The sequence below is a fragment of the Ambystoma mexicanum genome, chromosome 6q (assembly GCF_040938575.1).
Source record: "Ambystoma mexicanum isolate Mex_15411 chromosome 6q, UKY_AmexF1_1, whole genome shotgun sequence".
NCBI classification, from domain to species: domain Eukaryota; kingdom Metazoa; phylum Chordata; class Amphibia; order Caudata; family Ambystomatidae; genus Ambystoma; species Ambystoma mexicanum.
The window spans coordinates 488,610,368-488,636,615 of record NC_090937.1 but is presented as its reverse complement, the minus strand read 5'-3'; the positions used below and the strand labels follow the sequence as shown (position 1 = coordinate 488,636,615).

At 47.4% G+C, this 26,248-nt stretch overlaps 1 protein-coding gene across 4 annotated transcripts in view; it reads right to left on the bottom strand.

Moving 5' to 3' along the window:
* BDH2 (3-hydroxybutyrate dehydrogenase 2) overlaps window positions 1–26,248 on the bottom strand; it is a 444,818-nt gene that overhangs the window by 9,185 nt on the left and 409,385 nt on the right. For all 4 annotated transcript variants that reach the window (XM_069630973.1, XM_069630976.1, XM_069630975.1 and 1 more), the window contains one exon: window positions 2,507–2,599. In XM_069630973.1, the coding sequence (XP_069487074.1) occupies window positions 2,507–2,599 (93 nt within the window). The remainder of the gene's footprint in view (window positions 1–2,506; window positions 2,600–26,248) is intronic.

Below are 26,248 nucleotides of genomic sequence, written 5' to 3'. Positions count from 1 at the left end.
TGTGATGGTTGCTGAGATGCCATGCTTCATTGACCTGATCTCGTCCAACAAGAGGCGAATGTTTGCTTTTGTGGAGGCCTCATGGTCTTCCCCCGGATGCTTGGCTCACTTGCCTGGGTTTGGCTCTCCATTGTGGAAACTTGTCGATGGACGTACTGCAGGGAGGCTCTTTTGTTGGGGTCCAGTGTGACTGTTGCCGCGGCCGGGTTAACTGAGGGAGGTCGCCAATTCACTTTTTGCACTGTTCTCCCATGGGTTTCCTTTTGTGCGGTGGCCCATTCTGTGTTCAGGTACCTGGCGCAGAGTTCTGCTGCTTTCGCCAGAGCTGCTTCCCTTATGGTGGGTCCCAACGATGGTCGTGGCTTACAGGTGCTGTGTGCTTGGTCCCAACACTCTGAACCTCTAACAAGCACTGGCACCTTCTGCCCTGAAAGATTTCCTTGACACTGCGGCCTGCCATTGCCCCTCTTTAGGTGACTACAGTGTGCTGGTCGCACATGCATATCTTGTGCCGTGGCTTGCCTGTAGGGTGCCTCGACTCTGGGCCACCCCATCTGCCCAATTGTTTCAGGCACCCGGGGCTGCTGGCAGTCCACCTTCTGGTAACTATACCACTCATTTATGTTGCATGTGGCATTGATGTGGCTCTTGGGTCTCTGTAGAAGCACTATTAATATTGGTGCCTCCTCTTTTCCACATAATTACTGAAGTGAGCTACTCACCTCATGTGGGCTTCTTGATTGCTAGAAGCAGTCTTTTCTGTGTTTCCGTTGCGCACTTCCGTGCCTCCATTGCACCGACCGCATGGGCATGTGTTGCTGGTTGCGGTGTCTGCATGCTTGCCCCTGCTTCTCAGGGCTTTCAATCCTCAGTACCTTAGGGCATGCTCCATGTCTGCGTTAGGACTCCCCCAGCCCCTGCTGCTGTCAGCCAGTTCAGCCGATTTTCAAGGTGTCAGTGATGTGGGCGCTCCTCGCCCTGCACGCTCACAGCAGGCTGGTGCACTGGACCTCTCACGTGGTGCGTGCTCCCCGCTCACAAGAAGTGCTATGCTTTGCCCCTGCAGGCGCTTCCTTTCCGCTACTGTTTGGAACCCCCACATGAGTGGGGGTCAGCGGGGCCTCGTGTCGCAGGATTCTGCCACTCACGTCTGCTTTCGTTGTCACTGGCAGTCCGGAGCTGCTGCAACTCTCACTGGGTGTTCATCATCCCTGCTTGCCCGTGCCTACTGTGGTTCCGGTGATCACACCGTGAGCAAGCTTCTGCTGGCGGCTGGAAGGCCTCCGCTCTCTGGGCCTTGAGGGAACTCTGCCTGCTGAGGAGCCGCCGCTTATCAGCTGCCCGTTCTCTCGCTTCTCACCACCGGCACTGCTCTTCATCACTCCGATGGTGCATCGGAGCTTCAGCTGCTATCTTGTGTCATTTTCTGGGGCCACTTTAAAGCGCTTTCCTCTGCTATTCGCCATTTTGCAGCGGCAGGCAAAGAAGGCAAAAAGTCAGGCTGCCATTTCGCCTGCGCCCCCTAGCGGTCTCTAATAAAGAACCTTTTAACTTAAAATGCCACCTTGTCTGTCTCCTGATCCTAACTTACCACAGTTCAAAAACGAGGCAGATTTACAACAATTAATATAAAAATAACAAGGCAGAGCCTTCCAGAACCCAAAACAAATTACTGTCATTTTGTTTCTTAACTACGGATGATGTGGACATCTACACAGTGCAGAGGATGTGGATGTCGAAGGCTTCACAGCACCCGCTGCAACTCTGGGAATACACTGCTGCGGTTAAGCAGTTACACAGAAGGCCAGCTTAATCCCACCTAGTGGTTAGAATTGATAGCATTTTGGCCAATTGTGCACCTAGCCAACTCTGGGCCTCTGCAAACCACTGGGATACGAGTTAGGAAAGCAAAACAAGCACTGACAGAACAGTTTTGTCTTTCAACTTGGTAAGTATTTACCATGCAAGTGGCAGCAGTGCACTGTACAAATCCCAGTAACATAACACAATTTTCAACCATTGCATTATATTCCCAGGTGCTTCTATCAGTTGCTATGCCATGGTGCGCAAATCATTTGACAGACATTGTTATCATTTGCAAACTATTGTCATAAAAAGTGCAGGTACTCCCATCATTGCCTTGCCATGTAAAATCCAGCGACCCACCCCATTACCAGAGATTGCATTCACATTCATAGCTACGTTACATTTCCAGGGATTGCCATCAAATGCTCAGTAAAAAGGAGGGCTTCAAGTCTGCAGTGGAACTCCATCCTTTATACAATAAGGTTACAACCTGGTCTCCCACAGCCTCAGGGAAAAAGCCTTCTTGCCCATCCCCTATGCACATGACAGAATTCCTCAAATGGTAACTGTAACACCAATCAGCCGCAACTAAAAAATACAGATCAAGGGATAATTGATAACAGAGTTACATAAATAGCATGCTGCCCAAATCAGAAGAAATTGCATACCTTACAGTGAAGGCAGTATGTATATTTCTCACCTCATCAGAAGCCAGATATACACACAGGTGAGCCACTTCTTCAGCTGTTGCCATCCTTCCCGTCTTCTGTCTGTCAAGAAAATCCTTCAAGGCCTATAAATATGAAAACAAATGATAAAAGAAAATCAGAGCCCACATGAACACAGCACGAAAAGAAACATGTTGCTGTATGCAGGCCTCGGCATGGCACACCAGGAGGTCCTTAACCAAGTCCAATGTTTTGCTTTCTGTGAGGAGCGAATGAGAGGACCGGTGGGCCAAAAAAGGGTTAACTATGTAAATCACTGAGTCTCTCTTTAACCAATGCCTGCAGACAACGGAACCAAGACAAGTTCAGTATCTTGTGCCACTGGACTGCAGCCACTGGACTGCTATGGTTAACAAGGAGTGGGCTAAGGGGTGGCAGGCAGAGCAAATCAGATTGTTGCTAGAGTGTTAGGACAGAACTGTCTCAGACTAGCAATCCCATACTTTCTGTACCCTGACTACAATACTCGTCTATTCCAGGCTGCACCCTCCACTTTGGGATTTTCTTTCTTTCGAGATGATTGGAATCCCATTTACTAATCATAAGATCACAATGACTTTTCCTATTTAAGGATTCTTAGGAACTTACAAGCTTCCAGTTCAACCTTTATTTTACTTTTTGCGGAGGTTTGTCAATGTCAAAAAAAAGGATCCGTTTATTTGTTCACTGAATCCAAGGTATCCCCAACAATACGGATGCCATCAATGGGCAATCACCAGCGAGCTGTAACAAAAGGATTCCCAGAAGGTTGTCCAGTATTTGAGTTAATTAGAAGGGCAGCTGGTGTGAAGACCACAGCGAATGGAGGAAGGTCCCATCATAAATGTTGCAGTGCTGTCAGAGACTCGAGGGATTGTTAACGGCAAATTTATCAGAGGGACCTCACATATATCTTGTTTTCAGACTTAATTATTTGTAGGAGAGGATTAAACAGTGCTGCATGTTTTAGATAGTCCAAAGGACGTACGCGCTGATCCATATTTTGGTTGTTCATTATTCTATTCTGAATATGATGAATCAGATAATTTCTTTGTGAGCAAATCAGAGCTTTTTCTAATAAATAAATAGAATCCTATTCCACCTTACTCATCCACAAAGGTGGTTGGCTTGCGCATTCCAAGGTCTTGCCTTTGCCCCCTGAGCAAATGGTTTTACACTGGGTGGACCATACATCCGCCCATGGGCGCTGATCGGGTACATTCGTGGCAGCATTAAGAAGGATGGAACATCGCAATCACTGCAACAGATTCCATTATACTGCTAAATTCAACTCGCCTCCAATACCATATCAGCTTTAAAGGTAATGTGCTTGTGATTGAGGGTTGGCCACTGGTGCCTTTGCACAAGGGAACAAACACCAAAAAGTTACAGTGAGCTGACTGATGTCTTCCACTGATACTCACAGTCTTCTTTTGCTCACTTGGAATATTTGACCAAAAGTTTAAAAGGACTTTGCCTCACCCTTTTGTTGAAAGGCACACAAAGATGTTATGATCATTCTTGTTGACTTTTCGTCTGCTGCCATAGCAAGTGCGTCGAGTCGGAAGAAGTAGGCGGGCACTTAAAGGACATTTGTACCGGTGTTTATTCAAATAATGAAGATACAGCCTATTGCTAGAGGGTGCTCATCAGTATGTTCAAAATGAATATGTCCACGGAAAGTAGTTTAAAAAATATACATATACATTTAGTACTTGGCATCACAGACAGGTGAAATATGATAAATGCACACAACTATTCAACATAGTCATGTGCAAGTTATCATTTCAACATCATATGCATCAGGAGGGGTGTGGGGATTACCAATTCCCTCCGTTCAGTGAGCAAGATCCCCCCCCCATATAACACGGGGGTTATTCAACAAATACAATTTGAAATCTGGCCAACTATCAATGGGTCTATTTTTTTTTTTACAGGGGCCAGGGACATCCAGGATTCTTCCATGTTATTGGACCACATAACATCCCGAATCCAATGTTCTTTATTAGGACCCCCTTGGTGAGTCCAGCGCAATAAGATACATCTCTTGGCTAACACAAAAACCAAGGTTTAGTATCTTACGCCCGGAGGCATGCTCTAATTGCCAAACATACAAATGAGCGGCGTAGGCCACAACTGGATCACAATTATATCGTCTAATGTAGTACAAATATCACGCCAGTACGTAGTCAAATTAGCACTGACCTGAACATGTGTATATATGTTGCTTCATCCGAGCCGCATCTGAGACACCCCCCTGCACAGTCTTGATGAACCGGGCGGAGGGTGCATAATGCCATCTATTTACTATTCTAATTTAGAGAAGCAGAAAGCAGGTGCTCCAAAACACCCCCCCTTGTCAGAGGCACACATGGATTGCCACATTTCAACTGTGATGTGTATATCCAGGTATCTGGCCTATTTAACCTGGTGCCGGGGTGGGGGGGTTAATGTTATAATGAGTTTGTAGCGGGTAGATACCACATGCCCGCAATCCCCAGCACCCACTGTAAATTCCAGACAAGGATCATTGACCAGTTCTCTCAGGAAGTCTGGCCATTTAGCTTGGACAACCAGCCATAACCTGCCATATTGCAATAGCCACAAAGGGTCCCGCCAAGTGTCGGGTATAGCCTCTGCAATGGTAATAAAGCATCCATACACATATAGATCTCCAATCATATTAAACTGACGTCTAGCCCGGGGTTCCGCAATCCCCACATCCAAAGTGGGTGGATGAGCCTGACAGTTCCATAGTGGTATATCTCCACAATACGGATGTTGTATGCCCATCGTGCAAAATATTTTCGCCCATGTGGCTATAGTAGCTCCCACTTGGTCATATCAACATGTCAGCATGTATGTAGGGATGCACACTTATGATCGAATATCTCCAACGCCCCCAGACTTCTTTTCCATGAGGACATGTGGTGTAGTACTAACCTGCCACCATACAATACACCATAAAGTCTGGTGCCATGAATCCACCTTTGTCGCATGGTTTGGTTAAAGTTGACCACTTCATGCGTACAGCCCCTGTTTAGACCAAAGGGGTATATTCGAAAAAAGATACAAAAGCTTTGGAAGTACTATAATGTTCAGCACTGAGATTGTACCCGCTAGTAGGAGGTATTGTAAGCCACCGGTGCATCTTTCTTGCAAGCTGAGCCAGGTAGATGCCATGACTATGCTCGTACAGGGATTCCCATGCATTACCACTACTTTAACAAACTTAAATTATGCTAGGAGAATAGCTCACCTCTCCGGGTATTCTCTTATGGCAAAGTCTCTTCTTCAGTCAAAAGTTCTCTTCAAGATACTATCATATGGTATGCTATTGTCCTGAACTTGGGGTCTTTTGGAAAGATGTCTGCTCATCCCTCTCTGATATTCTTGCTTGTAGCTATTGTTGCCACCCCACTACAGTGTCTTTTCCATGTATTCGAAGACCTAAGGGGGCATAAACGAAAACTTGCTAGTCTCTGCTTGCTAATGGTGGTGCGCTGCATATAGCTATTGTGGCTCAAACCCTCAGCCTGTCGATTGAGCGGTGGCTGCGTGCAGTTACGTGGGCTAATAACACTGAAGGACAGTGGGCGACGATGCAGACGCCAGAGTGTCACCCGGACGACAGTTGCAGACGCCAGAGTGTCACCCGGACGACATTTGGCAACCCTTTAAAGTGTACCTGCAGCGGGCGCGGGGGTCTCAACAGATTACTGAGCTGCTTGAAATTCAATCTTGGGTATGTTCCATGCTCACTGCAAATTGATGACAGTTACTCCCTGCCCTTTGAAACCATATGCTGTAATGCAGTTCTGCGTGTTGCGCCTGCTGTAAAACACTAAGATGTTATTGGATTCTGTGCTTCATTTGGTTGTATGCTGTGTACTGCTGAAACTGTGTAACCAAGCGCATTAATAAAGAAAAGTAAAAAAGAAAAAAGTTCTCTTTAGTAAGATAACTTCAATTAGCCGCTTGCCACCTTCTAGACAAGGTCTTGCAATTCTCTTACAATACACTTGGGTTTGGGCGCCCTTCTTACAACACTTTATTCCCAGTTCTTTTTATCACTCTGTCTTGTCCTTTCATCCAAGCTTATATGCCTTTCTGCTTCTTGTAACCCAGGCCTTTTTAAGTTGGGTATCCTTCGTAGGGACTTGACCTTCCCCCTCTCCTGGGGTTGGTCAGTAGATTATCTCTCCCTTTAATTGGTTCACTTGACATGACTTCTCATTTATATTTATAAACTTCTCCCTCTCCGCAGGGTGTTTGTGTCAAGTTCTTAACACCTTCTCTTTCGGGCTTATTCTTCCTCCACTTATTACTTCTTAAACCATGGGGTAATATCCCCTCTTCCCCGGGTGTTGTGTGCCCAGTTCTTAATACCTTCTCTTTCAGGGTTATTTGTTATTCTCTCTTTCACAGTCACACAATTCCAATTAAGGAACAAGTTACTTACCTGTAACTGTTGTTCTCCAGCATGGGTCTGGCATGGATTCACATGCTCATGAATATTCCCCGTCGTCAGGCTGGGAATCCTCGGTAAAGAAAAAACCAGTATCAGTTTCGTTTCTGATCTGTCTTTCGTAGTAATAACCAATCACTGGTCTCTGCGTCATACTGACCACAGCCAATGACTGCCCTCTACCTAAGCACCGCCTCTGGCAGCCATCTTCAGATTTGGAAGCACGTGAAGTGGCAGTATGACCAAGTGAAGAGCCGCAGAGGGGTAGGCGGGAGGGTTCGCATGTGAATCCATGCCAGACCCATGCTGGAGAACAACAGTTACAGGTAAGTAACTTGTTCCTTCTCCAGCATGGGGTCTGGCATGGATTCACATGCTCATGAATAAAGAATACATAGCAGTACACACATGCACAACCACGGGAGGTGGCAAAGGCTCAACATTAAGCATCACATCAACTCAACATTAAGCATCTTACCTCCTCACCAGGCTCACCTCAGGCGAACAGGTTGCGCAGCACTGCTTGGCCGACCCTGGACTCCTCCCTGGAATCCCGGTCGACGCAGTAGAATTTCGTGAAGGTGTGCGTCGACCTCCACGTAGCAGCCCTGCATATGTCCAGCAGGGGCACACCAGATAGGAACGCCGTGGTAGCTGCGATCGCTCTGGTGGAATGGGCTCTCGGACGGCCAGGCAGCGGTCGGTTTGCCAACCGGTGACAGCACATGATACAGCCGGAGAGCCATCTGGAGATGGAAGCCTTCGAGAGAGCCTTCCCCTGATTGACAGGTCCAAAGTTCACAAAGAGTTGTGACGTCTTCCGAAAACCCTTCGTGCGGTCCACGTAGAACTTCAGCGCTCTAGCTACATCCAGCGAGTGCAAAGTCCTCTCAGCCGGCGACGAAGGCGACGGGAAAAACACAGGTAACACCAAGGGTTCGTTGAGATGGAAGTCCGACGGTACCTTGGGCATGAAGGAGGGGTGCGTCCTGAGCACTACCCTCGTGTCGTGGAAAGTCAAGTACGGGGCCTTGCAGGAAAGGGCCTGGATCTCTCCCACTCGTCGTGCGGAGGTGATGGCCACAAGAAAAGCTGTTTTCCACGATAGAAACTTCAACGGGGCCGAGTGCAGAGGCTCGAACGGAGGTCCCATGAGCTTGGTCAGCACCACGTTGAGCTCCCACGCCGGGGCCGGAGCCTTCACCGGCGGGAACGATCTGAACAGTCCCTTCATGAACTCTTTCACCAGACGATGAGACCACAAGGACGTCCGGCCTGTGGTTCTGGTGTATCGGGAGATCGCAGCAAGAGTAGATCCGCGTCCGCCGGCAGCTTGATCGGCGGGGACGCTGACAAGTCCAGAAGGTCCGGGAACCATATCTGCTTCGGCCACGCAGGTGCGACGAGGATCATCCTGCACCGTGACCTCTTGAGCTGGTTGACGAGCCGGATTAGCAGAGGCAAGGGAGGGAACGCGTAGAGGAACAGGCCCTCCCAGGGGAACGAGAAAGCATCGCCCATGCTCCTCGTCTGGGGAAACCTGCTGGCGAACCTCCGGCACTTGGTGTTCGTCGCCGTCGCGAACAGGTCGATCTGGGGTGTGCCCCACCGTCGGAAGAGGCGATCCACCAGATCCTGCCGTAGTTCCCACTCGTGGCACGAGCGCAGCTCCCTGCTGAGTGAGTCGGCGATGGTGTTTTTTATCCCTGCCAGATGAAACGGCACCAGAAAAATCCCTTGGGCGACGGCCCAATGCCACAGGTCCTGCGCCTCCTTGGACAGCGCTGGGGACCTGGTTCCGCCCTGTTTCCTGATGTAAAACATGGTGGTGGTGTTGTCGGTGAAGATCCTCACCACCTTGCCCTTGAGGGACGGAAGGAAGGACCTGAGGGCCCAAAACACTGCACGGAGCTCCAGGACGTTGATATGTAGGGACTTCTCCGTCGGGAGCCAGAGTCCCCTTGCGTGCAGATTTTCGGTGTGCGCTCCCCACCCTTCCAGGGAGGCATCCGTGGTCACAGTCTCCTGGTGGGCTGGGGTCTGGAAGTCCATGCCCGCCGTCAGATGCGCGCGGGTGCCCCACCACCGTATCGCTCGTCGGAAACTCTCGTCGAGCTTGATCCTTTCCTCGAAGCTGCCCGTCGTCTGGATCCAGCGCGCATCCAGGAATTCTTGCAACGGGCGCATCCGGAGCCTGCACATGGGAATGAGGTAGATGCAGGAAGACATCATCCCGAGGAGGGACTTGATGGACCTCACTTTGGCCGCGTCGGCCACCAACATCCGTTGCACCTTGCCCAAGATGGTCCTGGTCCTCTCCTCCGACGGGGAGGCCAGAAGGGACACTGTGTCGAGCCTCGCTCCCAGAAACAGTGCGACTTGCGCGGGCACCAGGTGGGATTTGGCGTAGTTCACGGAGAATCCCAGGTCCGTGAGGAGTTGGACGGTCCTTGCCGTGTGGACCACGGCGAGCTCCCTCGTCTTGGCGCGGATGAGCCAGTCGTCCAGGTAGGGGTAGACGTGAATCCCCTCGCGGCGCAGCTGCGCCGCCACCGGTGCAAGGCACTTGGTGAATACCCTGGGTGCCGACCGTAGTCCGAAGGGAAGGGCTTTGAACTGGTAATGACGCCCTTGGACCACGAATCTGAGGAATTTGCGGTGCCCCTTTAGGATGGGAATGTGGAAGTAGGCATCCTCCAAATCCAACAACGATAGGAAGTCTCCTTCCTCCAGCTGACCCAGGACGTGCTGGAGGGTGACCATCCGGAACTTCTGAAGTTCTTTCCTGGCCACGGGGGGGACGCGCGGGCACCTTCTTTGAAACTCGAGCGCGTGGCCCCGGGCCAGGGCGTCCAGCACCCAACGGTAGGTGGAGATGGACTCCCACACGCTGACGAAGCCCGCCAGCCGGCCTCCCACCGGGGTGCTTCGGTGGGGGCCCGACCCCACGGCCGGTTCAATCCTGCTTGGACGCGGCCTTGCCGCCTTGACCTCCTTGGCGACGACGGCGGGGTCCGCTAGACTTGCCTCGTCCTCTGTAGGCCTCTTGCGACGACGAGCGGGCCGCTTGACGGTAGGAAGCGAAACCGCCGCCGGAACCTTTGGAGGTGCCCTTGCCTCCGCCGCTCCGAAAGGGCGTCCGTCGTTGCAGGACTCCAAGGGCCCGGGCCGTCTCAGTATCCGCCTTGATGGCCTGAAGGGAATTGTCCACTGTCTTCCCAAACAGGTTGTTCCCGTCGAAGGGCATGTCCAGGACTCTGGTCTGGACGTCCTGCCGGAAGTCCGTAGCTTTGAGCCATCCACGACGTCGAAGGCAAACGCCGTTGCCCAGCTGGCGGAACCCAGTGTCGGCGATGTCCGTCGCCACGGTGATGGCGTGGTCCGAGGCCACCTCACCTTCCTGCAGGATCTCAAGGGCCTCCGCCCTCTTGTCGTCCGGCAGAAAATCCAGCAGGGGAGCTATCTTGTACCAGAGCTCCCTGTCGTAGCGGGCCACGATAGCCAAGGCGTTGGCCGCTTTAATCGTCGTCGCTGCCGACGAGATGACTCTACGCCCCATAGTATCCAATTTCTTTCCCTCGCCGTCCGGCGGGGAAGTCGATGTGGAGGCCGCACCCCCCCCCCCGCTTTCTTCCTGGCTGCCGCGGAGACGACGGAGTCCGGGGTAGGCTGCGCCCGGAGGCATAGGGGGGCCGTGTCCGGGACCCGGTACTTTTTCTCGTACCGGTCTCTTCTAGCTGGCGTCGTGGAAGGGTTCTTGAGGAGGGAAAGGCCCTCATCCCAAATGTCGTCCAACAGAGGCACTGCGAGGACCGTCTTCCTCTTGGCCTCGCGCCGCTGATAAAGGAAGCCTTCCTTTTTCTTCTCCTCAGGGCAGAGTTGGAAAAGCTCGGAAGCCCTGGAGATCATGGAGTGGAAAGATCCGATCTCGTCGGGCGGAGAGGCCCTGGTGGGAGGCGACGACGGAAAATCCTCGTCGTATGCCTCGTCGTCCGTACCCGTCGCTGCCGTGTCAGTCCCCGTATCATCCCCTCGGGTGGACGGGGAGGAGGGCTGGAAGGGGCGCGACGGTTGAAAAGGAGGTGGTGGATGGATCCTTCTTTTCTTGGTAGGGGGAACACCAGAAGGTCCCGGTTCTGGATCCCCCGACGGGAGAGGTTCCTACGTCGGTAACGGTAGCCTCGTCCTTATCTCGGAGCATAAGGACTGTATGGCCAACAAAATGGCCGCCGAGTTGTCTTGCGGCGCTGGCAGAGGGGAATCCGACGGGCGAGCAGGGGCCCCGTCGGTATCCTCGACGATGTCGTCGTCGTCACCTGCGTCGGGGTCCATTCCGACGGGCTGGCCTTCTTCCACGCCTAGGCCGTGGCTTAAGACCTCGATCAGCTCCTCTTCTGAGGTTGAGGCCGACTCTACGACGACGCCCTGCCCCCCCTTCTTCTTCCCCACGGAGGGTTTCACGGGGGTCCTATCGATGGGCACAAAGGAAGACTCCCTCCGAGGAGGCAGGGAGATTCTGGGCCCTGAGGTCGCCACCACTGGTGCAGCCACCACAGGCTGAGCCAGGGCCGCCGCGACCGTTTCGATAGAGGGCTTGGTCGGATGGATCAAGGCCTTCACCACCTTAGGTGCGCTCACCGCCTTATCCTTGAGGGAGGGGGCACTGCCACGCTCCTCCTCTGCCTTAGAGCTCGACCGGGGCCTCTCCAGGAGCTTCGCCGGGTGCTCGGCCTTCCTCTTACCCGACCCAGAGCGTTGGCTCGTGGTTGATGGTGCCGGGGAGGGTGCGCCCTGCCTGGCGCCCGTAGAGCCCGACCGTTCGGCGCTCCCGGTGCCAGCGGACTCGCGGTGCTTGGCCTTATGTTGGGCCCCCGTCGCCGGGGCGCCCTCAAAGGTCTTAGAAGACCGCTCGGATTTCTTCTTCTTCTCGCCAGACGGGCTCTTACCCTCCAGCCAGTTGGCGAGACGTTGATGGCGGTCCTTCATGGTCCGTTCCGACATGTTGCCGCAAAACGCACAGTCCTTCTCCACGTGCGTCTTGTCCTCATGAAGGCAGTAAAGGCAGAAAGAGTGTTCGTCCTCCTTGAAGACGTTCTGCAGCTGGCATCCAGGGCAGACCCTGAACAGCTTTCCGGGCGTCGAGCTTCCCTTCTCCTGGGCCATCTCCGAGACCGGGCCTGAGAAGCTTCTGGAGTCCTCCGAAGTGTAGCTCGACGAAATCTTCACCCTTGAGGGGCACAGATGAATCCGACACGGGTCCCCGTTGATCGGATGTAGGATCGGTGGAGCTTGAGGCTCTTTTGACCGAAAGAATCGAAGTTTTTTGTAAAAAGCGCGAAAAAATAGCACTAACGCTCGAGAGCAATAGCACGAGGATCCCAACACATGAACGTGCGGTAAAAATCTGAAGATGGCTGCCAGAGGCGGTGCTTAGGTAGAGGGCAGTCATTGGCTGTGGTCAGTATGACGCAGAGACCAGTGATTGGTTATTACTACGAAAGACAGATCAGAAACGAAACTGATACTGGTTTTTTCTTTACCGAGGATTCCCAGCCTGACGACGGGGAATATTCATGAGCATGTGAATCCATGCCAGACCCCATGCTGGAGAAATGGCTTTATATTTAGTTCTCCCGTTTGTTAGGGAGAATTCTCATTTCTGTGCTAATTAGAGACCCCCAAACCCCCAGCTCTTTTGCTGGACTTTAGGACTTTTTAATTTTAACCCTGGAATGAGTGAGACCTTTTTCTCGCTCTCTCATGTGTTTTTGAACTGATTTGGATTATGTATTTCCACTGTTTTTGGAGAATCCTTTAGATTTCTCATAAGGTTTAAATAACTTTTCTTGTGCAAACTACCGTTCCCAAGAATAGTAAAGTGAAATTGACTTTACTTACCTTTTCTCTCTGTAGGTCCAGCACACCCCATTTTATGTGGAGTGCTGGGGGTTTACCTAGTAGCCCCTTATCCTACATTCTCATGTAACATTTTTATGTTCCCTCACTACTTTAAATGGCTGGTGGCAGTGGTTGAATTTTTCCTACCATTGTGCTTTCCTACTGCAGGCTGAACCCAGCTGTCAAAATGGCCCGGTCTTCTTTTTTGGCCATTTTCTGTTTGTGAGGGCTTTCTTGGGTTATATTCTGTGTGTTGAGCCAGGTTTGAGCCCTTTGTACATTTTGCCTTTGGCAGGTTTCAGCCCTGAAGCCTGCCTCTGGCTCCAGTGTGTCTGGAAGGACATGATGTGAGGAAGGGTCCCAAAACTCCCCTGTCCTTTGTCTCTAGAAATGCCTGAATACAACCAGTCCTGATTGGCTGTCCTTTTAGGACAACCACCCTACTGGGTGATTGACAGCTTAGGCTGTGCATGAATGGGAGAAACCTGCTTAAAAGGCGAGGGTTTTGGGATTAGAGGCAGTGTCAAGCACTGGGAGAAACACCCGACGAAGAAACCGTGAACAAAGCTTGCTGCCTCCTCCTGGACCATTGAATTGCCTGGTGAAGCCCTGCTGCTGTGCTGAAACTCCTTTTTCAATTTGTCAGAGAAGCTCTGGAAGGGCCGACTTCTTCCCTTGGGTTAGTGGGACCAACTAACTTCGAGACAAACTCCACTGGACCATCTTCACCAACTGGCTGTACTTCTTTGCTGCTGCAAGAACTGAGTGCCAGGGATTGAGAAATCTGTAGTCGAGTGCAACGTCTGAAATCCAGCTAGAAGCTCCAGGAGTCTCCTAAGGACCCCCCAGAAGCAGGACAATCAGAGCTAGAGCCCCCTCACCAGAATACAGGACCCAAGGAGTGAAGGAAGCCCAACTGGTATCCAAGATCCACGACGGTGCTGTTTACTAAGTGCTGAAACCGCAAAGTGCCACTGAACCAAAAAGAGCCTGTAGCTGCCGACAACCTGCCAACTACCGCCGTAGGAGCCCTCCAGACATCCCCTCTCTTGTCCCCACGACTGAGGCTCAGGAACACAGGGTCTGCACTGCTGTAACAGGACAGAGTCTAGCTGGATCACTCTTCTTCAAACCAGAGGTACTGTTTAGACTTGGGGTACTTACCTCATTGTGTTTGAGCTGTGCTTTTCTCAGTTGAGACTTGCGTTGGCTTTACTTTAGAGTTGATTCCACCTGTTTTTCACAGGCTTAACAGCTTGTGATCCTACAAGTGATTTTCTTAACAAACTCTCTAACTTTGATTCTAAGAAGTGCCTCAGTTCCATAGACTGTGCTCCAATTGACTTTGGCTGTCCTGGCTCCCTGCAGACTCTTCTAGCCCATTGACTTTGATATTGTTTGTCCCTCATAGGTGGCAACTTGTTTTAGACTGCTATTGTTGGGAAAGGCTTGTCTAGATTTAATTGGAAGATTCAAAGGGACCTCACATATACCGAGAACATATTTAACCTTTTCTTTCCTTTCTGACACCTCAGAATCTGCAAAGTATAACTAGTGTGATACATAAATGCCATTACTGTCCTTGTGAATGAAGTCACCTCTGGGTGTAGGAATTGTGTAAGAAGCACATCCAAAGATTATCCACTAACTTAGTCTGATTCTGAAAAGTGATTTTAAAGTGTATGTACATTGTTACAAAAATTGCCTCTTCAAAGAACGTTTATTTAAAACGTGATGTTAATTAAATAAATAACTATTTATAACTGAAACCTTGAGTGTAAGTGTTACTTGGTTACTTGTTTTGACGAATGTCATTGCTACAGCTCTACAGCTCACATTTACCCCTCTTTTTTTTTATTATTTGTATCTGGTTTAAACACAGTGAAACCTTTACAAAATTTTAGAATAAAAATTTTCAGTGTTACAACGGAAGAAGAAAATACATTTGCAACATTATTCCAAATATAAAACTCATTAATCATATTATACAGTTCATATTATAGACCATAAAAACAAAGACATAAAAAAAAAAAGGAAGATCACACGGCATTTCCATCTTTCAGACTTCGTAAATAACAGTCGAAGATCAAAGAAGAAGAAAAGAAAGGCCTTGTTTGTCCTTTAGTGAGTAATTCAATTTCCAGCGTAAATTTTAGAATTGTTAATTTGTTCTTTCTAGGGTAGCCAAACCACACACTTCTACTAGGAAGGTGACCACTGCTAGCTTTAGTGTGTTTGACTTTCCGTGTAGCATGTACCACCATATTAATTCAGTGTGGACCCTAGAGGGATCATGAACAAATTTTCCAAACACGTGTAACCTCTGTTGCACTATCATTGAGCAGTTTAGGAGAAGATGTTCAAGTGATTCTGTCGTGTCAGGACAACGACAAAAGCGACAGGGAATTTTTAGGCTCATGGCACATCTGATCTTGAGAATTTCCCCAGTAGGGAGCACATTGAAACGGAAGCGTAAGTAGATTGCTCTCCTCAGGCAATTTGGTTAAATAGGATATCAAAGTGCCTAGCTTTTTCCCCTCAGTGACCAGTTGTTTATAGATCTTTGAGGAGGCCACTTTTTCCGTAGTAGTGGCCCAATCTGACCACTGTAGCCGTTTTTTCACTTCCATTGGATTAGTGAATAGCATTTCATGAGAGACATCTATGGTATTGAGAAGGTCTATGCAGTCTTTTTGTAAATTTAGCATCCATACTGAATCACTGGATCCCCCTCTTAGTCTACCGCCCAATAATGTATAAAGGGAATTATTTTTAGATATCATTAGGTTCCTATATAAAGCCATTTTTTTCCATTTTACTCTCATGGTTAATGAAATAATTCATAGCGAATTGCAGGTATCGGAACACAATGGGGCAGATAAAAGATAATTTTTCGCCAGATCTTTGATTCCATTTTCTGGACCAAACAATATATTTCAAACGGTAAGATTTCCATGCCGTATATCAGTTTCGGAACAATTTTCAAGTTGTAAAACCTAATCAGAGGAGTGATAGAGAATTTACAAAATTTACCTGAGATCTTTCTCATTTGGAGGATGAGCTTATCTGTTTTCTCCAGGTAGAAATTCCAATAAGAGTATATCGAAATGCTTCCAAATATAGGGTACCCCAGATAACAGAGTGAACTTACTTTTGCTAACAGACATGTATTTATTCGCCATTTAAATTTTATAGTTCTCTTCCTGGAGGTAAAGGATATGATGACAGACTTCTTTTCATTTATCACCAGTTCATTTTCTTGTGCATATATAGAAAGGGCCCTAAGTTTTCGCTGTAAACCCACTGGGGTACTATTGACCAAAAGCAGGTCATCCGCATAGGCATTCCAACATATTTTAATGCCCTCAATTTGTGGAGAGACCAGGGAAAAATTCGTGAGAGGGAGATCAGCATCAGTGGTGTAAAAATTGAAAAGAGTGGGGGCAAATAGACACCCTTGTCTGAGGCCATTCTTAGTGTGAATTATTTGGGAAAGATCACCCGACATATTTAATCGTACTTGAATTGCCGAGTCTTCATGGAGATTAATAAGAATTGTCAGCAGATGTGACGGCAGCTCCATTTGGGATAATTTAGTCCACAGTCTCACCCTGTCCACCTTGTCAAAGGCGAGCGACAGGTCTACTGAAGACAGGTATATAGGTGTTGCCATTTTTTTACAAGCCTTTTCTAAAAGTAAACAAATAATCAGCCCGCCTATTTCAGTTCCCATCCCTTTACGGAAACCGAACTGCTGGGGAGGTAAGATATTGTTTTGGTTTGCCCATTCCTCAATTCTCTGTAGTACTAGACTTGCAAAGATCTTGGAATCAGCGTCCATAATTGAAATCGGGCGGTAGTTTGTCGGACAGGTTCTGTCCCCTCTTTTATATATTGGCACAACGTAGGATAATCTCCATGATTGGGGAATTGTCTTGGTCTGTATAATGGAATTAAAGAGTATAAACAGTGATTTTGCCCAATGCTTCGGTTTTTTCTTCAAGGTGTTATTCGTCAGCCCATTTGGGCCGGCCGCTCTTGAGTTGTTCGACCTCTTAATCTGGGCTTCAATATTATTGATCGTGAAATTGAAACCCCAAGACCCCTCTTTTATAAGAGTTCATACGTCTTGGCCATTTTCCCTTTGTATAGGGTTGAGAAATGTTTTCCCCAGGTATCCGACTGTACATTAACAGATTGGAGTACTACCTGTCTTTTTTGAAACGCATTTATTAATCCCCAAAATTCACGACCTGATGTTCCCTTTAGGGCTGCTAACATAGCAATATTATCATTATTTTGCAGTACACACTTATGATTTTTCATCCAATTTTTTTTATTTTGTTTAATTTGTGTAATTTTCCTCTTTTTTTCTATCTCAGTCAAGTTGGTTCTCAGGATAGATCTTATTTGTCGATTTGCAAAGTTTTTTTTTTGGTTTACCAGCGGATCATACATGTGTGAATGTGTTGGTTTCAAAGAGCCGTATCTATTAGGTTTAACTGATCTCCCTATCAGATTTTTGATAAGGTCAGTAAAATGCAAGACCGAATAACACTGTGTTTTGGCGGACAAAGACATTCTGTTAAAGTCTTCGACGAAGACTGTATTAAGTTTGTCAACGTTTCCTTCATGCCAAGTTATGCGGTTTCCACCGCATGACACTATCGAGTTTATCTGCATTGGTCTTTGTTTAGAGATTCTGTTATTTAGTGCCATAATAATTTCCAAGAATCTGTGGTCACTCATATTAGTGTCACTTATATGAAATTCCGAGCACAGTGCTGATATAGATTTTGACATAAAGATGTGATCAATGTGTGATTTATAATGTCCATTCGACCAAGTATGCTCATACAAAGAGGAATTGAATATACCATTAACATGGTCCAGTCCCCAATATTCAAACAAATTCCTCCAAATTTCACCATTAATAATCTTTTGTTTGATAGAACAGGCAGCAGCGACCCCCTTCTCCATGTTAAGCGTGGGCCTTAACAGTGAAACGCCCATCTTTTTCCCAATTCCGTGCCCGTATTTGATTTCAGAGTTAAAATCACCCGAAATTATAATGTCAATTCCTCTGTATTTAAGCAGCATGGCGGCAAGGCAGTTGTTCAAGTACGAGATGGCATTGCCCAGAGATACTTGAGTATTCCAGTAGATGTTTAAAACAAGCATCAATCCAGAAACTGAGTTACTTCCATGTTTCACTACAATGGCAAGTGCAAAATTCATTAATTCAATCGATTCCAAAATAAAGGTACCTAATTCGAGTTTGACTGCGACGAACAACCCAACCGTGGGTCTTCCACGTGATCCCGCTTTAGCCAGAAGATGTGTACATATAAAACCGTCAAGTTGTATCGGAGCAGTCAACCACGTTTCCTGTATACAAAATATGTTAAATGATGTAAGTTTTGCACACAGTTCCCCAGAGTTCATCAGATTCGAGTGGCCTCTTGAATTCCATGAGAGGAATTTCCAATCGGCCACTACTTTAGTGGCATTAAAGGTTTTGTTTCATTTTTTGCATTTCCGATATGGATTCTCTAAGTGTTTAGGCTAACCAGGCCAAATCCTGCCCCTCCCCTCCTTTAAGAGTTTGAGTATTTTCTTTTCGTATCTCTACCTCATCCCTACAGGGATTAGGGCTTACTTTTTCTATTTCCCGAGAACTTCCCCTCGCCCAACCATTACTAAAGATCAGGATGTCATAGCCAATTCTATTAAATTGTTCCACCTCCTGAATGATCATATCAAAAATCTTTTGTGAATTGGGAACAATGCGGACATGGTCATGGCGAGAGGGATGGATGAAGTCCACCAGACAAATGTCCTCTGTTCCAATCATCCTAAATCGAGGGACCTCATTGAATAGTGAGAGAATGCGTGGCCTATTGAGCGAGGAAGGGCCACCAATATCACAGAGATTATAGAGGAGGATACTCGGATATTCCGGGAATGAAATGTCTCGCCACGGTACATTCCTGAGATCGCTCTCCTTCACATGTACGGGTCTAGCTGATTCATATTGAATGGGGTTCCTCGAGTCATGGGATTCGATAGGATAAAGAGGTCCATGCCTCAGGGACGATTGGATGGGATTTCTTTCTGGACGGCAGAGCATTTTCCGTTCCGCCTTCCCTAGTTAGGGAAATAGTGGGCATCTCATTCGTGGTCTGAGGTTTGTCTTCTTTTGTCTCATGTCCACCCCCCCCCCCACCAAATCCTTGTTGTACAACCGAGACAAGTTGGGAAGGAGGTCCATCATAATCTTTTTTATGGTGTCAGGAAGATTTGCAATGGCACCATCAACCCCATACCGGATTTGTTGAACTTCTTTCAGGGGTCGTTTTGGGCACTCCTTCTTGGCTCCATCTAATAGGAGAGTCCCATGATGGAGATTTGTTTTCACCTCAATCGCATCCTCACCAGTGGTCTCAACCAACTCCAATAGTGTAGGAGGTAGGGAGGAGAAACCCAATCTATTGGATTCTGCTGAGGTGGTAGGGTTTTCTGCCAAACGGTTGGAGAGGTCTTGTGGTAAGATCTGCCGATCAGTCGACTTCTCCACAACCTTAAAGAAGTTAGACAGCTGTGACTGTTTTATCTCTTTATTTTCCCCATCCATATGTAATGGTTGTACTTTCTCGTTGTCAGTTGCGATAATTTTGTCAGTTATCTTTGGTCTGAAAACTTCCCTCTGAGTCGGGTTTGTTTTCCCCATTTTTTCATGTTTTAACCATTTACATTATTTCCATTAGTTTTTGTTTTTTTTTCTTTTGAGATGTCAGCTGCATTTAATTGTAAGGCCATTCTACTTTCCTCATTGAGTTGTCTTAAATCAGATAGTGCAACTTCATTTGGGGAAGCCTTCGATTCTGGCTTGCAGGGTTCGGGTCTAGCAGGCATCTGTCCCTTTTTCATCAGCCTTTTGCTTGCCTTTAAAGCCAGTCGTTTCTTTTTTCTTGAGAGGAAGAAGCCGTTCCCCATCGGACTCCCCTCCTCCTTTTGCTTTTCAGTCTCATCGACCGGGGCCCCTGCACCATCAATAGATTCCAACAATTTTGCAAGTGCCGATGGACTGTCAGGTGGAGAGGGGAGAATGGGGTGTTCGTCCTGAATGGATGTTACTGGTCTCACAGGGATTAGAGGTACCAGTTTTCCCGGTAGATTTAACAGGCCCTTTTCTAAGATAGAAATTTTCGTTGATAGTTCTTTCAAGGCCTCCATGATCCTTTTTTCCCCTTCTGGCTCCAATTTCTGTTCTTTTTTCTTATCGTTCTTTTTATTTTCCTTTAGTAAATTCATTGCAATCCCAACAGGTATCACACTAGCATATCTCACAATCTCCTTTCCACTAACCAGTGTTTGAGTGCTTTGTGAATTATTTGTTTTTGGGATGTATGGGTTCTTTCCCTTTTGAGAACGCCATCCTTTCATCTTTGCCCATGAGAATACCTTCTACTCTAGTTAATTTTAATTAAGTATCAAAAGCAAACCTTTTCAGATCTTTTATCTCCCAATGGGTGAGCTCATGGCCTTTATCGAGGAGGTTTAATATTCTAGATAATACTGGTAGTGACTCCTCAAATTTGGCATTACTGTCATTAATGGGCGAACTGGTAAGGGAGGCTCCCAAAATTGGCAGAGTGTTATTATGGGTTGGCAGTACAGGGATCGGCTGATTCCCCTTTGGTATGGTGGTTCCCTGCACCTCTACAACATTATTCTCTTCCACCCCCCAACCTTGCTGGGTATCTGTGAAAATTGAGGCAGATGGTAGCAGGAATTTAGCATTTGAGGAGAAAAATCTGTATGATGTAGCAGAACTCAATTTCGGAAGTGTCTTAAATAGATGGACTTGATCAATACCATTTTTGGTGGGATTTACAGGTGTCGAGGGGCCCCTTGAGAGCCTAGCACGCCTCCCCAATTCCGTTCTTACTGCTTGCCCCATCATGGATACATCAACATTTATTTCCTCTTGCATATTCTCTGTCCCCTCAATTTTGTTTTGATCAAGTAGGTCATTTACGCTCAGAAAACTTGATTGAGCAGGGATTTGGGTCTCAAATGAGAGACCCGCCTGCACAAAAGAGATATCCTCTTCCCCCAAGAATTGAGCACCCATTTTTGTTTGTATTTGCGAGTGCATATAGGCAAATTCCACTTCCTGTTTAATAGCAGCCATATTTACCTTTGTTTCCTCTTCCACTTTCACCCCCTCTAAGATCTCCTCTTGGGTAGTAATAGCCCGGGAGGGAGTCATGGTTTTCTGATCAATATGTCCTTCACCCAAGGTCATAGCTTCGTGATTAACAACCACCTCCGTACTAGATTTTGTCTCAATACCGTCACTCTGTGCGGCCTTTGTATCTACGTCCGGGATTGGCCCGGGGGTTTTTATAGCGCATATTTTCCCATTGCGCAACACCGTTGCCATGATGGCCTATTTAGGGTCTAACCCCTAAAATAGGAGAGAGGAGGGGACTCACTCACCGACTCCGCACCTCTGCCCAGCCGAACAGCCCAACAGCCCACTTGCGTGCCATTTCCGGATGCGCGCGCGGGTGCTCTAGCACCAGTGAATAAATGCTGTGCGCTGGCGGAAGCGGGGATCCGGACAGTAGAAACAAAAAACGGACTCTGTGAAGCAATAGAGAACGAGGAAGTGAGTATTTCAAGCAAAATCTCCTATTATCCCTATCCCAATACCAGTCCCAGTCCCAAACTCAATCCCAGTCCCAGTTCCAGGCCAGTCCCAGTTCCCAAACAGGTCCCAAAGAAAGTCCCACAGCGCATGGCCTGCAATATTTCACCAAGCGGCCGCGTGTTACGCAGCCAAATGTCCACTTGTGCTTCCTCTTGCAGACTCACTCACTTCAACTTTAGTCCAAACGAAGCAGCGAAAAGCAATGTGGCTCCAGAGTCTCCTAGCCCAACAGCCCACTTGCGTGCCACTTCCAGGTTACCCCTCTTGAGATAGGCCTGGCTGCTCAGTCACACTACCAACTTGTGTAGTACAGACCTATACCAAAAGGTGGGTTACCTAATACCAAGCAGATAAGTGTTATGTAGTCTCACATAGTGTTACTACATACATTCTTACCTAACACCGTTCACCCTGTTACCCCTGTATCTGCAGAGGAACGCTATTGGGCTAGGCACTCGCTCGGGTCCTCTCCCTCTGCTCCGTGTTTCATGCTTCCCCTTGTTGTCGGTGTGCGATCCTCGGACCTCTCGCTCATTGCAACCGGGTCTGGATGCAGTTTGTAGGGTGTCTCGTGAATTCACCAGCTGGGTGATTTCTGCGCTATTCGACGGGCGCACGGCCCACCACTAAGTCGTTGTAGTGCGGCTACCACCGGTATAAGGATCCCCTTCTCCTCGTGTACCTTCTACTTGGAAGCGCCAGGCCTCCATCATTTGACTCTGCTGCTTAGGACTCTTTCAGAAAGTCACAGGCTCAACGACTCTCCTCAGCTCCACCTCCTCCAGGTGTCACGTCGTCAGGGGGCTTCCCCTGCTTATGCTTTTCTCTCTGGCTCGGTGCTTCACTTCTGCTCAGAGTGCTATCCTCGTTCAGCCTTCTCGTCTCCTTTAAATGTACGTCTCTTCTTAAAGAGACAGATCCTTCTCCTTGCTCATAATGGGGTATTTTAGTTTTATATTCAGCCAAGTCTCTGGATCTGATAGTCCTATGTATGCTACCATGGTGGATGTTCTAGGGAGTTCCTCATAGGAACAGGAGTCCTTGTTCCCTAAGGGGGAGTCTCCCTAGCCTCAAATTCATCACACAAGACACCAAGATACTATTTAGTTTAAAAAAAGGAGTGGTCCAGTGAGAGATTTACTGTGTGCAGGTAGCACAGAGAACTATTTACTGAGCAGAATCATCATTTTATGTCAACAATCCTATTTCTGGTAACACTTCAAACAGTGACAAAAATGTGCAAAATACAGTGCAAACTAAATACAACCGCCCCCATTCACAATATTCTGTGTACAAAAGTTCCCTGCCAGAAACATGTAAAGTAGATTGCAAACTAAATGCACTTATGTGGCAAAACCTACCCTTTTGGAGTGGGTTTTTTTATGGGTAAACCGCCAGTCCCTAAGGGCACAAAGCTCAGGGCCAATTCATGAAAGTTCTGATGAGCAATATGGCTGAAAAGCCCAACCAACCTGCCCATATCTAGCTCTATTATACTTAAAAAGCTAGATTCCCATGAATGAGAAAGGATAATATATTTGAAATAATACCATAAAATTCAGAACTTTGGTGAGTATAACTGAAATGCTATAATTACCTTCAATACTTACCATCATTACTGTTTGTTTTTTTGATCCAGTCTTACCTTTTGCATAAATGTTCTTTTCCCAATCTCTCCTGATGAACCACGTGCATTTCACGTGGGGAAACACGTTTTGAGAGGAAAGAACTATAAGGATGTGTACTAAGAGGAGTTTATTATAAAGATGTGTACTTATGTATGAAGAAGGAAATTGCATGAATTCAATGCATATAACTAAAAAAACGAATATGAGAGGAAAAAAATAAATATAACTGAAAAGAATCATCTTGTTGGTGTGATATTATTGTGTGTGCCAGAAGCGCAATACAAAAAAGTGTGTTTTAAAAAAATCTAAAATCATCCACTACCAACCCCCCAGAAACCTCAGCTCTCCTCCTCGCTATACCCCCTTACCACTCCACCAAAGTTGGCAGATCAGCCTTCTCTATCCTAGATCCCACCATCTGCAACACTCTTCCTCTGCACATCCTCCACACTGAGGACTACCTTTCCTTCAAAAAAGTCCTCAAAAACATTATCCTGAAACCGTTCCTAACCTTGCAATTTCCAATCCGAGGATATAAGCATTCACCACCAGGCGGCACCAGCCGTTATCGCGGCGGCCCAGTCCTTGGTTCCCACAAGCACTACCAGCTGAAATACAGGCATTCATATCGTTTTTCACACTATGAAATGTCATAGGATTGATTAGTCACAGGACCTGGCATATACGGGGAAAACAGGAAAATCACACTCAAAGTGGTTATGATAGAATAACACCACCATCGCACTCGGACAGATTGGGATGTGCTGCAGGGATTTGTCATAGAAGGAATTGAGCCATGGCCATGTTTCTCACCAGTGGGCCAGGTGGGATATTCTTGTGCATCACTCTGGGCATACAATCAAGGACTAACCCGAAATTGCACTGGAAAGACTTGAGGGATGGGCGGGTATCACTCATGGATGAACCATAGAGTGGACCACCCATTGCAAAGGTAACAATTGACAAAGTTCAGTACGTGCACTATATCTGGGTAGATTTGCCATGTTATCCACCTAGAACAGCCTGTGCTACTCTAGTTGCAATTTGTTGAAGCATAGACTGTCGCTGTTGCTAACTGTTTTATCCCAGCCGCAAGAATGGACAGAGGAAGCCACTTTCCTGATCGGGGGCGCACATACAACAAATCGCCACCGAATCTGCTAGGTACGCAAAATGCACCACCCTGGTGGACACTGGCCACAGGCATGGCTACTCGTAACACATCAGAATACAGCAACGACTATGACAAATTTGGTGGCGCTGATCACATAATTGTCTGCCTACTTAGACCAGACTACACCTCAACACCTCTGAAATCAGAATACAACGAAGACCTATGACAAATTCAGGGATGCCGATCACATAGCGAATCTCTAGTACTCACGCCATCTCCTAATTCCTCTCAGCACCCATTCACATGCCTGACCTCATGGGCTGCTCTCTACCGGAGCCTGGCCAGCCCTGCTAAGCCTTATATGGCCAAATAAATACATGCATTCTAATCTTACTCCGTGACCTTCACCACTCTGGACTTCGGTACAAGGGGGCGTTCCCACCACCAGCGCATTGAGATTATAATAATGGTAAAAGGCGCTATACAAATGACAACCACAATACAATCTAAAAACCATAATATGATTTCAAATGTATTCTATAATTATCAGATAGAATTTTGGGAAAATACACTCAAAGTCAAATCAAGAAAAAGGATTTTTAAAGGTTTTCAACAAAAGTCAAATGGATCACCTTGCTGTGAGGAGCAACGCTAAACAATGTAACAAGTAAAAAAAGACTAGGCGCAGGCCTGCTTTCCAGACTAGGCAACACAAAGTAGCCAACCTGTGAGCATCCCATGCGCGGATACAAGAACCAGGTTTGTCCTGGTCAAAAAGGTTACCTACAAGTTTAGTCACTTTTACAGAGACATTTTATTAGCAGCGAGGAGGTTCCCAGGTTTGTATCAGATGAGGGCTCAACCCAGTCAGACACTCTTCTGGGTCCCCGCAGTTAAGAACAGTTTTAAAACAAATGACCAAATCCCAATGCTTCGAAGTGAGTGGGTGATGGCTAGGGTGGTGGAAGGGTCAAAGTTCTGCAGCATCTAAATGGGTTGCCAGGTTTCCCGCACTCAGTCAAAAATGATTACAAAAGATTCCAAACAGTGCTACAGGTTTCAGGTCTTCTAGGAGCCTTCTGATTGGTCCTGGGACCCTCTGGAACCCGAAGCTTCCACAGCCACCAGAGTGAAATGGTTCAGAAACAAAGCAGGAAGGTCTCACAGTCATTTTTACTGTTCACAGGGTTCCAATTAGTGGGTCGAGTGGCAAAGCAGCTAATCAGTCCTTTTTGGGCATCGGTAGGCTCTAGGCAAAGCTTGTTCCAAGGCAGACAAGCAGTCCTTTGGGATCCATTGCTCAAGCCCGTTTCTCCTTCAGAGTCCAGAATCTAGGTTTGCTACAAGTGTGTATCCCACTAGCATAAAATCCATATGCAAATCCTGAGTGACGGTCACTAATTCCACCTAACCCTAAAACCACCCGCCTTTTACTACACTGCAACCTCATTTCCTTTCTAGGTCACAGTTTTCCCCCAGACAAAGGCCTTCAAGTAAGTGAAAAGAAGGCTCTCCCAGTGTAAATCGCCATCCACCAAATTTCAAAGGGAAACCATCTGGAATGCCTGCTTAAGACGTAGTGCTAACATCTGTGCTTAGAGCCACGGTCTGGCATGGCTTGTCAGACATCACAGGGTTCCCCCAGTGCTAAATCCTCCATATCAAATCTTTAGATGGTTTCAACACGATCCCAAACAGTGCTGGATTTCCAATATGCTTCTGCTACAATAAAAGTAAAGTCTTCCACTGCTCCATGAACTAGGTCAGCGCTATATCAAATACCTAAAATATAATTAATTATGACCTCACCTCTATTGGTCATCATCCTTCTGGGTTTGTTGAATGCACACAGACAAAGTAACTGGCTTTGTAGCTGTAGTAGAAAAGGAGGGGACATTGTTTTTTTCA